Source organism: Alligator mississippiensis, chromosome 11, assembly GCF_030867095.1.
Source record: "Alligator mississippiensis isolate rAllMis1 chromosome 11, rAllMis1, whole genome shotgun sequence".
NCBI lineage: Eukaryota > Metazoa > Chordata > Crocodylia > Alligatoridae > Alligator > Alligator mississippiensis.
In genome coordinates this window covers 36,172,395-36,186,262 of record NC_081834.1, presented here as the reverse complement: position 1 = coordinate 36,186,262, position 13,868 = coordinate 36,172,395, and the positions used below count along the sequence as shown (strand labels likewise).

At 46.2% G+C, this 13,868-nt stretch overlaps 1 protein-coding gene across 4 annotated transcripts in view; it reads left to right on the top strand.

Annotated features, from left to right (window-relative positions):
• The first annotated feature begins 1,198 nt into the window (after window positions 1-1,198).
• The window catches only part of ENTREP2 (endosomal transmembrane epsin interactor 2), a 451,267-nt gene continuing 438,597 nt past the window's right edge, over window positions 1,199-13,868 (top strand). For 2 of the 4 annotated variants that reach the window (XM_019477589.2, XM_019477585.2), the window contains exon 1: window positions 1,200-1,672. In XM_019477589.2, the coding sequence (XP_019333134.1) occupies window positions 1,445-1,672 (228 nt within the window). In that variant the 5' untranslated portion in view covers window positions 1,200-1,444. Of the gene's footprint in view, window positions 1,673-13,868 lie in introns of all 4 variants that reach the window. The other 2 variants (XM_019477587.2, XM_019477586.2) reach the window with 2 other exon arrangements.

The window sequence follows — 13,868 nt, the reverse complement described above, 5'->3', positions numbered from 1 at the left end:
GCCATACTTGGGGTCAGGAAGGAATTTTATCCCCTGGTCAGATTGGTATGGACAGTGGGGATTTTATCCTTTATCTAGTGGGGAGTGCAGCCCTTTATCTGGAGTTTCTTGAGCATATATGATGCACACATTTTTGCACAGAGATAACTACAGGGTGTCAAAAAAAGGATACATTTCATTGGCCGCCATGGTTCCCCTGCTTTACCTGTGGCAAGTTAGGGTGTTAGGTCTGTGTTGTGTTAGGGCTGACAGTAGACTTAGTAGAGTTTAGGTTATGGATTGTACAGGATGGTTTGGACAGGGATGATCCTGCCTCAGGCAGAGGCTTGACCTAGATGACCTCTGAAGGTCTCTTCCAGACTTTGCTATGATTCTACAAATACAAACTTAAGTTTGATGCATACAATTTTGCACAGAATTAAGTCCAGGGTGTCCAACAAAGATACCTATACGCACAATATTCTGTTTGCTGCTGTGCGTGCCTGGATTCCCCGGGGGGACGTTCCCAATGCAGGTGGTGGCTTGCGCTCTAAGTTAGGCTTCTTGCTGTCTATGAAAAGAGGAAGCAAGTGTCTCTCCCTTCCTAAGAGCCTGCTGCTGTACTCATGAGACCCCTCCCCCACCCCCCAGGTTAGGTGTGCGGATAACCAGGGCTATAGACCTTCTCAGCCTGGCGCAAGGTCAAGGCCCGAAGGAGAGGCTTTGAGCCCCGACCCTAAGGCTGTAGCTGTGGCGCAGCGGGGCGTTTCACCTGCCTGCGCGGAGCTGGGCGCTGCGCTGCCGGGGAGAACCAGCTGCCCACCCCGGCACCTCCGCAGCCGCCCCGGGGCCGGGCCGGGAGCAGCCCCGGGCGCTGCCCGGCGCACGAAGCGGAGCGGGGCTTGCTCCGACCCCCGGGCGCTGCGGCCGCCCCGCGCGGCTCCCGGGGGCGGCAGGAGGAGCCTGGCGCCCGCCGCGGGCTCCCCCTCCCGTCTCCTGCCCCGCCCGGGACGGCTGCAGCTCGGCTCCATCCGTCGCTCTCCCCCCGGAGCCGGCGGCCGCGCTTCCTCCTCCCACCCTGGGCCGTAAACAGCTCCCCCCGCCGCTGCGCTGCGCTGCGCTGCGCTGCCTTCCCTCCCCCCTCCCTCCCAGCAGCCCGCCCCTCCCCTCCCCTCCCCTCCCCTCCCCGGAGAGGCAGCAGCCGCCGCGCCGAGCAGGAGCCGGCTCTGCTCCTCCAGCCCCGCCGCCCGCACCTGCCCGGCCCGGCCCCTCGGAGCAGGAGGAGGCGGCCCCCGCGGGCGGATGGGGGCTGGCGGCGGCTGAGCAGGCGGCGGCGCCCCGCGCCCGAGCGCAACTTCCCGCGCGGCCCGGAGGCGGGAGCAGAGCGGGGGGATGCGCCGCCCGCCCGCGCCCGCGCCCGCGCCCGCCCCCGCCCCGTGAGCGCCGCCGCCGCCGCCGCTGCAGGATGCCTCCGGGCGCGGGCGGCGCGGGGGGCCGCTCGCTCAGCCCCGCCGCCCTGTCCCGTAGCCTGTCCCGGCTGCGCGAGTACCGCACCCGCTCCCGCATCATGCTCTCGCTCGGCGTCTCGCAGATGGTGCTCGGCTGCCTCATCGTGGCCGTCAGCTTCGCCGCCCTGGCGCTCACCACCTCGGCCCGCGTCCGCCACTCCTGCCCCTTCTGGGCCGGCTTCTCGGTGAGCGAGCGAGGGAGGGAGGGAGGGAGGAGGAGGAGGAGGAGGAGGAGGGTGCCCGGCGGGCCCTGGGCGGCAGGAGCGGAGCGCAGCGCCTGGGGCGAAGGGCAGTGTGCGAGTGCCCATCCTCCCGAAGGGCAGGGACGGAGTGCGCACCCCGTGCGGCGCGGCAGGAGTCGCTTGCGTCTGTCCCCTGGCTGGCTCCTCTGTGGAGGCAGCCCCCAGCCTTCAGGGTGCCCTTATGGCAGCTCTCTGAGGTGGAGGCGACCCTCAGTGCCAGGGCTGGCGCAAGACTGCACTGCCCTCGGCTGCTGTGTGTCTCGGTGTTCAGACCTGCGGGAAGGGCCGGGAGGGCGGGGGAGTCTGAGAAGAACTTCTTGTCAAAGGGGGAAGCAGGCTCTTGCCAAAGCTTTGCCGCTGTATTTTGGAACAAGAGGACTCAGGGTTTTGTTTTTAAACAGCAGGTTTCCTGTCTCGAAGTGCAGCAGTAATGGCATTTCTCCCTTTCCTCCTTCATCCTCTCAATCCCCCCCACCCTTTCTCTTGGGTTGCATGGATTCAGGTTAGAGATGATGTGCTGTGGGGCCATCCAAAGGTCTGGTTTCATATTGAGATAAAAAAGGGAAGCTTCAAGTTCTGTTTAAACACCTTGTGCAGGAAACTGATTGATCAGTTCACTGAAACCCCTGACTAAACATTTAGTGTTGGTTGGATACTGCACAGGTTCCCTGTTATTCCTGCTGTCAAAAGGTTCAGTTTGTATACCACTCCTCTGGGATCATTTGACTTCTAACCTAAAGAACTCTGGTGTTCAGAGCTCACTGGATCCATATTTATTTGCTGCTGTTTCTCGAGGTCTTGGCACAGGTTTATGCGTGAATGCAAACATAACTACCAGACAGGTTGTGCTGGAGGTAATAAAATGAGATTAGAACAGCAGGAACAGATTTTAATGTACGCACTCAAGACACAAACCCTCACAGTTGCAGAAAGCATCTACGCTGCTCCACTGAGGAATGTGAACTACTTTTGCCCTTGCGTTGCTGTTGCTTTGCTGAATGTGTCGGTTTCAGGGAAGTTCACTAAAACATAATGCTAACAAAAGAGAAGCCTACAGATCTCTGAAGTAGATAAGATCTAAGAAAGTGGTTCATTCATCCTAAATGTTTAGTTCGTAATATTTTATGCAAGCAGGTGTCTACATGTGATTTCTGCTGACTATGTTTCTTTTTCCTTATGTTGTACCATACTAGGATTTAAAAAAAATGTTGATTCTTTTTTGGGGTGGGGTCTGGGTTAATGGCCTCCATCTGCACTGATTATTTGCATTTCTAATATTAAAACATGTCTGTGTAAGTTCTTTTTAATAAAGAGCAAAGTAGGAATAGTGAATCAGTGAAGGGCACTAAGATCACTAAGCAGCCCCTGTAAACTACTGGCAAGAACCTTTATTTAATTTTAAAAGATTATGCATTTCAAGAGTGTTGTCCTATCCCCTCGTCTCCCCCCAAAAAATACTTTTCAGTCTACCAGAGTGTCTCTAACTTTATTTGTCCAAAAAACAAAGTGGTATGCAGTTGACTTGAGGTCCAGCCATTCTAAATATCTAACAGGAGGGGCACATTTTCAAAAATCATTGCTGATCACGTTTATACACAACACAAATGATTTAGCTAATGTGGTTTGTTTTTGTGTTTGGAATCAGTCTAGAGTAGATCCTTGGCAAGGCAGGAAAAGCTCTGCATTCTACAGCACTTTTAAGACTTTTCTGAATTTTTTTTAGCATTGTTTAGTATTTAAGCCTGTAGTTTAAAAAAAAAAAAATCATCATTTTGTAATGTCACTATGGTTCCGTAATGAGCACATGGCTGAATTCACAATTGAATCTAAAACTATAATATTGTGAGCAGTGGAAGTGTGACCATTCATAATGATGAGATATCAATTTCAAATCTGAAATCTGACTACTTACATACTAATATGCTGTTAAGATAAGACAGCTGTAGCAGGTTTGGGTATTTAGTCTGACAAACTAAGGAGAAACAGGCTGGTTGGTTGTGCATTCAAGCAAATAACACTTTCCAAATAATGTAATTTGTAATTAAAGTCTTGTCTTTTGTATAGCACTAAGGTACCATTTCAAATAATACAAAGTTTAGACAGCTAATGCAAAATAAGTCTCAAGTGTATAACATATTTGAAAAAAATCTCTTCCTTTGAATTCGTCAGGAAACACAAGAATTGCCTTGAGTATTTGTTGGTCTAAAAGCATCTGTGGGCAGGCAGTAGCCTAATCATGGGTACCTTGTACTGGCTTACCAGAAAATTTAAATATTTGAATGCTTCTCCATCTTATCTTTGACAGATGCTTCTAAGACACGCATCTTGTTCCACATGTTCCCTAGTCTGAAATTGCTGTGGATACTAACAGTGCCTTAATATACTAGTATATTATTATCTTATATCATGAATGACTTGTGCCTCCTGCGACTGGGGAGGCACCATGGTGGCGAGCGGCCAGCAGGGACCATCCTGAGCCGCCACCTGTGCTGTTGGTGGCTGCAAGTGGCGAGCAGGGACTACCCTCAGCCTCCACCCTCGGTGGTGGTGGTGGGGGGCGTGAATGGGGACTACCCATAGCTGCCACCCCCACTGTCACTGGGGGGTGGTGGTGAGTGGAGACCACCCACAGCTGCCAGCAGCTGCATCAGCAGCAAAGGTGTGTGGGGGGGGGGGGGGGAAGGGGGCCAGCAACTTCCAGCAGAAGCCAGCGGCAGCTTCGGTGGTGGCCAGTCTCAGGGGGGGCACGTGCCACCCTGTGCCCCCACTATGCGTCGCCTATGTCTCATGTGGTTAATAGTATACTAACCTCTCCATGGAAGCCTCTTCACTAACCTTAATAAGGTACAGATGCTTGCGTGTACAGATGACTGTAAGAGCAACACTATTGGGAGTCTTGTACTCCTGGTGGGGTCACCCATGGTGGTAAGGTCAAAGGTGAGGTATCAGATGAAGAGCAGTCCAACATAACATAAAGACCTCAATGGTGGAGCAGGCAGATGAAGAAGGCATGCTTCCCAATGGCTGTGAAGGCGGATGAAGATTGCAGTGAAAGAGTAACCCCCCTTGTCTTGGATCTTCTTGCCACTGGACACAGGTTTCTCTTCCACCAAAATCCAGGTGGTTGCTGTTGTGCAACGGGCTCCTCACATAAAATGAGTCACGCAGGCTTCCCTTACTTAATCCAACGACGAATACCTGTAACCTCTTCTTTTCCAACCTTTTACTTGACCTGTGGTAGTGATCATCCTCCGCTGTGAGGGATCGCTGATGCTGAGTATAGTCGAGGCAAGAATTCTTAAGAGTGATATCTTTTCTTGGACCAACTGTTTGGCTGGTATAGACATAGGAAAGCTTTTGGGCATCACAGTACCCTTCCTCAGGCCTTAATAGTAGTCTAGTATTATGACATTACTATAGGTCTTAAGGGAGAGTGCCAGGTCAGTTATCTGTTGTTAGATCTGTGTTTTGAAACTTTACTAATTACTGGCTTGGAGTATTGCTGCTGCTTGGAAATCCATTAAAATTGGAGAGTTTATGTTTATTATATATTTGGCAAATTTATGGCTGAAAGTTAAAAAGTTATTGGATAATCGAGCAGTTTTCTAATCTGGTTAATTTTAAAGAACTCTGGGCCTGTAAATTAGTCACAGTAGCAACCTTATCTAAAACACTTCATAGTATTTATAGCATCTTTAACCAATTGGATGCAGCATCACAACTGGAAAACCTTTTTGCCAAAGAGGGTATTTGCTTATTTGCTTGCCTCTTGAGTATATGCTTAGAGAAGCAACTAAGTGAAGATGTGTGTGAGAGAGAGAAATAACTCAACTATCATTTCAACCTTCATTTATAACCAGAATCAGTTACAAATATTCATTGCCAGTAGACAATTTTTTTCTACAAGAAGTAAGGTAATTACTTCTGTAGCCTTTAGCAATCTTTACCTCATGATCAAACACTTTTTAGAGTTTTTCTTGGACTGCTTTTGAATTGGTGTGAGTGTTAATGGAACTGATCAACAAGGGATATGACTTATACCTGGGCAAATATTTCTTGGATCTGTTACATGTGGGCATCCCCAAGCAAACCTGTGATTAAAATATATTATATATATATATATATATATATATATATATATATATATATAATATATATTGCTTCTTCACTTAAAGTTACAGTTACTTACCTGAAAATAAAATGCATGTTATTTCTGAGAAACATCTTGCTGGTCATGGAGGGATACTTTGTTGGAATTATCCAGGGAATAATTGTTTCCTCAGGGGATGAGTAGTTTAGGAATACATATTAATAATATACATTTTCAATAATTGTTCTGTAAGATTTGGTCCAGAAATGTTGCAGTGGGGCTGTGGTGGTAGTGTTTTTGCCACTCTCCTGTTGCCAAGTTTTTGGACCTGTGGGGAACCCAGTGGGCAGGATAACATGACTTGGCATGCATGGTTGGGCTGACATACAGGGTTCTGGACTGACTCCATGTCACTTGTCCAACCCATGGGGCCAGAAGCTTGATTAATGAGCCAAAACCAAGTGAAGAGAGCAAGACTTACTAAGTATCTTATAGATGGGTTAGAAAATTGCCTCTTGGAACACTTCACTGGAGCCTGATAGATCAGTCGCTGCAATAGAGGAACACGGGGCTGGACAAGGCCTACCAGTCCCCCGTGTTTGCAGACTGAAAGGGCCCAGTCTGCAAGAACATCCACTTCATTCTCTCTCACAACACCACTGCCCCTAAGCACCATCATAATAAAGCCAGGAATTTGTGCCATGGATAAGGAATAGGGAGGTAAAAGTCTTACTGATGCTTGGGCTGCTGCAGTGGTGCAACAGCAGGGAATGTATTGGAATCAATGGAGCATATTTTATTCTAGGAAGAGGGCAACGTGCGGGCCGGGAGTGGTCCGAGGCCCTCGGGGATTTTTTTCGCGCGGCGGGCTGTGGCCAGCAGCCCAGACACGCTGGGTCGGGGAAGGCAGGTGGCACTCTAGAATTAGGCATGGACGCTTAGTGGTTGATTAAAGATTATTTTACTTACACCGAAGATGGTCGTGGTGCAGGCAGGAAAACTTGCTTGAGTTGCAGTTACAGATAGAAAAGAAGAGAGGCGGACTAGAGTTCCTTCCCATGAACCTTCTAGCCCAATCCGGTTGAAAGCTCTAAACCGCGAGCCCGTAGTGTCAACCGAAGAAAGTACTCGAAGCAAAGAGCTCTGAATAGACTCACACGAAGTTTGCTATGCTCCGTGGAACTTGCGCGCAGGGAAGGGTACGTCAAGGGATCAGGCGGCGGTGGGGAGAGGCGAGAGGCTGATCAGACCCCTATAGCCTTCTTGAGATACAGGCTGGGTCCGATAGGCTCCACAGCGCTTGGAGATCTTCACGAGACGTGAAGTTCTCCTCCTCCTGATAGTCTTGGAGTCCTCCCACTTGGGCGGAAACCACTCAAGCGTCTTATACGGCTAGCAAGCCAATCACTAGCTGCCACGTAGGAATAATTTAGAACTGGCCAATAGTGGAACACAAATTTGAATACGAATGGCGGGAACTCCTTGCAGTGTGCATTTCTCCTTTTGCAACTAAGAAATGCACCCTGCAAAGAAAGCTACGAGTGGCGGGAAATAATTTAGCAGTGCCGGAGCACACACAAACAAAAGTCACACCCTTGGGTTGTGACAGGCAACACCCTCTGTTCTGGATGAACATAAAAACTAATGCTCCTTGCTAGCCTGGCCTTGGAGAAATGATACTTCCTGTCTCCAAATCTGGTGATTACCTTAGTTTGACCTTGAGCATGTAAGCAAGACCTACCAGCTAGCTACCTGTGAACATACTGAGTTAGACCAATGGTCCATGTAGCTCAGTAGCCTGTCTCCAGCAGTGACAGAAGTGGATGCAAAGGGAGAGCATTGACTCAGATATCTCTAGAGTGATCTATCCCTTATTCAGGACCCTTCCTGGCATCCACTGTTTGTTGGTTTAGAGATGCCAGAGAAAATGTCTCCAACCATTCTGTTCAACAGCCATTAATACATTCATCATTAAGGACCACTGTAATTTATGCCAAAAGTGCACTGCACGGGCACAACTCTAATCTTGCAGTTTCCCCCATGTGTTCTCCCACCACTCATTGGTGGAGGGGCCCTGCCACTCGCTCCTGATCAGCAATGAGGCAAAAACTGTAGTTTTAAATATACCATGGTTTTTGTTTCTCACTGTTGGTTGGCAGAGGGGCCCTGGGGGCCCCACTTCTTGCTGCTGACTGAATGGGAGGCAGAAACCGTGGCATATTTTAACACTGTGGTTTTCACCTCCTGGCCATCAGGAGCAAGTGGCGAGTGTTGGGCCAGTGGGGCCCTCCACCAATCAGTGGCCAGAGGAGATGAAGGAAACTGCAAGATTAAAGGAGCCACCATGCAGTGCACTTCGGGTGTGAATTCCAGAGGTCCCAATTTACCATCCATGAATTTACCTAGTTCCTTTCTGAACGTGGCTATGCTGCCTGCCTCCATCACCTCCTGTGGCAATGAAGTCCACAAGTTAACTACGTGTTGCATAAAAAAGTACTTTCTCTTGTTAGTTTTTAACTTGTCACCCAACTAATTTCAGTGGGTATCCCCTCGTTATGGTTTTCTGTGACTTGGTGAATACCTCCCTGTTCACTTGGTCCATACCCTTCATGATTTTGTAGACCTCTCTCTGATCTCACCCCTCAGCCTTCTCCTTTCCAAACAGAAGATTCCTAGCCTTTTTAGTTTTTTGTAGTATGTTCCAGGTCCCTAATCATTTTAGTTAACCTTCTCTGTACCTTTTCTAATTCTGTTACATCCTTTTTGAGATGTGGGAACCCATTATTCAAGATACGGGTGTGCGATGGATTTGTAAAATGGCATGATGATGTTCTCTGCTTTGTTTTCAATTCCCTTCTTAATGATGCCCAACATTTTATTGGCTTTTTTGGTCACTGCTGCACACAGAACTGACTTTTTAGAGAATTGTCTACAGTGATTCCAGAGTCTCTTTTCTGAGTCCTAACAGTTGCTTTAGAACCCATCATTGTTTAAGTATAGTTGAGGTTATTTTTTGGTGGCTGCATTACCTTGAGTTTGTCAACTTTGAAGTTAATCTGCCATTTTTTTGCCCACTTGGTTAGCTTGGTGATGCTGTTCTACAGCTTCTCTCTGCCAGCATGGGACTTGACTACCTCAAATAATTTGGTATCATTTGCAACTATGGAGATTTCACTGCACACCCCCGTCATAGGCATCAACTACACAAAGAACTTCCTTTCCTCCCCTTCATAGGGATGTTAAATACTCAACCCTGCAGATCACATGCTATACACTATCCTTAGAAAATTATCTATGATTCAGTGAGAGGAAAGGTTCTGGGGTGTCTTCAGTTTTAGAATCACTTTAAGCATTTGAACCAAACAGAGTATATGTAAGGAATAAGATATAAGAGTTTCTTTGACATTTTTTGCCCAGAGTTCAAACCTAATCCCTATGTTATATGAAATAGATCAGAAGAGGCAACATGATTTTATTTTTCATAAATTAGTGTGAGAGGGTCTGAGGGCATAAAGTTGCCTGGATTGTATAGAAAAGTAGTTACAATCCTTTATCAGAAAATCCTTGAGCGATCTTCATAATTTGTGAGCAATATGTTTGAATTGCAACCTGTTTCATGAAGAAGTGTGGGAACTGCATCTTCACGTCTTTCATCTCAGAGTAAGATGGATATTAACAGTAGTAATTTTTAGGGGTGCACCGAGAGAGATTTTGGAGGCCGATACTGATAGCCGATATTTAAAGAGGCATATCAGCTAATACTGATCCGATACAGCTGCCATCAGGTGGGAAGTCCTATGTGGTGGAAGGGAAGCGGTGTGGGGGGAGGTGGGCAGATCAATGCCCCCTGCCATGAGGAAGGGGGCAGGGGCAGGCACTGCTCAGTTGCGGTAGGAGGCACCCAGGACGGAGGAGTGGCTTGTGGGTTGGGGGTAGCTCCCTCTGCTGCTTGCACCCCAGGGTTTGGGAGGCATGTGTCCCTGGATTTATGCGGTGCAAGGCAGGCTGCCACTGCGGGTTGGAGCCAGAGCAGCTGGCGCTTTGAAGGGCTTTTCTTGACAGGGGCTGGGTTCAGAGCAGCCACCAGAAGTGCTGGGAGGGGCTGCAGCCACTCCGAATTTCACTGCAGCTCTGCTCCCAGCCATGCACCTCAGCACCGGCTTTTCCCAACACTTGGGTGGAGACAAGGCATTCAGCCAGGGCTGTGCCAAGCAGTGGCACAGGGCTGGGAACAGAGCTGTGGTGAAATTTGGGGTGGCTGCAGCCCCTCCAAGTGCTGCCAGAGCCTGCTCTGAGCCAGCCCCTGGCAAGAAAAGCCCCATGGAGCATTGGCTCCGGCTCCACCCTGCAGCTGCAGCCCGCCCTGCGCCACACAGATCTGCCCCCCCCCTTTCCTGGGGTGCAAACAGCAGCAGGCGCTGCCCCCACCCCATGAGCCTCTGTTTTCCCCCCCTGCCCCAGCTGGCCAGTGCCTGCCCCTGCCCCCTCTCTCACTGCAGGGGGCATTGATCTTTCTCCCCCGCCATGCCCCTTCTTTCCCCTGCTCCCCTTTTGACTTAACAGCTGAAGACAGCTCTCCACACTGCCGACTTTGCTCCATGCTGCACTGTGGCTGCATGCAGCACGGGCATTTATTGGCTAAATTATTGGCCCCATACGATATCTGATATAGACAATTTTCTTCATGTTGGTACCAATCCGATATTGGACTGATGTATTTGCTGCACCTCTAGTAATTTTGTTTTAGCAGTATAGCAATAGTCTCGCTCCTATTTTTGTGCCAGATCTTTTAGAGCATCTTTGGGTCTCTAGCTTTGCAAAAGTGCATATTACAAATGATTGTCTGTATCTCTGTATTTATTTATTGTGTCAGGAAAGCTCTGTAAGGTTGAACCTCATTAATTCTCTCAGCAGGGTAAAAGTGAATACTTTTTCACGCAAGTAACAGGAACATAAGGATCTCTTTATCCATCTACTAACATGAAGAACTTGGTACTAGCTCCGTGATGATCAAGGTGGAATGTCTCAAAACTGGCTACTCCAGTAAACCACTAAAAGATGAACATGTAAAAAATATATATTGACATCCATGAGAGACTTTAGAAGGCCTTGGGTAGCTGTTATCCACTCCCAGTTTATCTAACGTGGTTTGATGATAATTTTATTTATTTGGCATGACTGGTGCATATGGTGCTTTGTAACTGGCCAACAAACCCAGTTTGGTTGCTTCTTTGAACTGTTCTGACAACACAGTAGCTGTAATAGCTCCTTAAGGTTTATAGCCACTTTATCTTACCAGAGACAACTAGTGAATCTGGCTCATGTATCTGTCCCAGAAGGTTTATAATGTATATTAGGTTACATTATTTTAATAATTTATTTAACCTCTAGTTGCTAAGCATGTTTTAACTATGATAAAAACATTAATGGGCCTGACAAAGTGCAGTCTGCTCTCAATATTTGTTTCTTGAAATTGTTTAGAAATAAACAATTGAAAAGATACAATTTATGTGGGTTTTTTTCCCCCTTGATCCCAACATTCTTAGAAAATTATCTGTCTACTAGGTTGGTCTCATCTCTCAGATGATAAAGCATTAAGAAATTTACCAGATCATTTTTTTTCAGTTTTCTTTTGATATAGTCTTTATTTTTTCTAGTCTAGGCTTCTCAAGTTATATTTATAGCTTTAGTAATTCTAGTAAAAAAATGCTCAAATTGAAGGTCATAATATTTTTTTTGCGTGTGTGTGTGTGTGTACGAGGGTTGTTTTCTTTATAGAACAACTCCATAATTTATCTAAAACATACTGGGTACTTGTACACAATGGGGATTAATAGAGTCTGCTGGAGCATGGTAATTACCACGGTTCAGCAGCTTCCTGCATCTCGTGTATCAGCATCCCCACGCTGAAAAATGGCAGTGGGGGTACACTTGAACTAAAGCTCATTGAACGAGCTTTAGTTCAAATGCCCCTGCTGCCATTTTTAAGTACAGGGGCACAGATGCATGAAATGCTGTAGTGCGTTAATTAGAGTGGCTCTTGGAGCCTCTCTAATTAAAGTGCTACCCCCTCACCTCCAGATCATGTGTAAAAATGCCCAATTATCTTAATTCTCTTAGAATGTCTTTGTCCATACCTCACTTCTTTTTTTTAAAAAAACAGATAAAGTATACTAACTTAAATAAATATAATCCAGATAGTAAGAATCATGAAGATTTATTATTTATTGAAAGAACCTGTGCTACTGCTATACCATTCAAATGGGCAATGAGTAATAAATGTGTAAGGGAGACAGCAGACATGGATTATACAAAAACATCCCTCCCCTGTGCAGTGTTGGGCAAGATGTAAAATAAATGGAAAAAACCGTGTTTGTCTCCTTCTAGAAAAATATTAAGAAATGTATAGAGCTGATTTCAGGAGTACTCTGCATATTCTTTAGTATTTTTATAAAAAATAGTTAAATCCAGAAGTGGATGGATTACTGAAGAGGAAGGTCCTCCCCTCCATGTAGTTAACTTTAAAGAGCTTCTATTTGTCCCTCATACTGAATTGGTTAGCATATTCACGCAAATAGTCATAGTACAAGTGAATGGGGGATTATAAGAAATATAGTCTAAAGCAATGCTTCTCAAACTTTTTTTTTCGCAGACCACTTGAAAATTGCTGAGGGTCCTGGTGGACCACTTAAACTTTTTTTTGTTCTACAAATCAAAGCACACAACTCATATTTTAATATCAGTAGTCTTACCTTACGAGTACAGATATTCTTGATTGTTCCGCAACCTTTCTGCAGACCACCTGAATGGAACTCGTGGATCACAGTTTGAGAACCTCTGGTCTAAAGGGTTTGCAGATAATTACAAGTTGTACTCTTCTTCTCCATTATAACAGCAGAATATTTCCCTCCTTCATTGCTCTTTCCCATTTGGCTTTATTCTTATTGCTTGGGCAGTCATTTGAAGCGAGGGAGTCACTAGGGGTGATGGTATTAATAGCGTAGAAGAATGGGGTGGAACTGCGTTTAGCTATCTGGAGGAAAGCTGACACTGCAGAGAGCTGGCTCTTGCAAATATATAGGTTGCAGTGGAACAAAGAAATTTAGCTAACTGTTGTTGTTGAGTACTTTTTTGTTTTAATTCGATCTAATTGACCTTTTTTTTTCTTGTTTTAAGTGAATTTGCCAAATCTGTGAACCGTTCCTGTAAAAGTTGTTTCTCGTGTTCATGTCTGTCACATTTCTAGGATCTAAATATACATTTTGTTTATAATATCTTTTTCAAGGGTATGTCTGTGGAACCCACCATAGGCATACATGCACCAGGTTCATCTTAAAAATGTTCTGCAGATCATGACACCTACTTATGAGCACCTGTTGCTTCCTTTCTGTGAACTGACTATCAATCATCTGGGTCCTACTTCTCTGTTCCGGTGTCTCCTTGCCACATAGACATGTCCATGTCACAGAGTTAGCATTGACTCCAACCTCAAGAGATGAGGCTCAGGGAGTGCTAGGTTTATTTATTCAGAGACATCCATCTGTACTAATACAGACTGTGCCTTACATGTTTCCTTGTTGTATATGTTGGGAGGATACAGCCCAACGTTTCTGAGTACCACAGGAACATGTCTGTTCTACTTCCAGGATAGGAGGTAGCTGATGGTCTCTTAGGACATGTTTGTACTTAATTGTTCACCTGTCCATACCTTAACCCTATTTTCATTGTACTTGGCTAAAAGAAAAAAGAGTTCATTTGAAATGTAAGTAAGGCTGTTCATGCTGCAGTTTGTTAGTTTAACAAAATCAGTTTTAAATTCCTACTGTAGTGAAGTTAGTTAAACTTTTATGTAAATAAGCTGGTAGGGTGTATATGTGTATTTAATGTAGTTAGAAGATCAGAAAGCCCTCTTAAAATACACACCAGCTTACATGTCTTGAAATGTGTTCATTGGCATCTTTGTGAACTTTTAAATCATGCAGAGGTAACTTGATTGAGCTGACACAACTTAGGAAAAATATCTGTCGAGACAGACCTTATGGTAGTAGG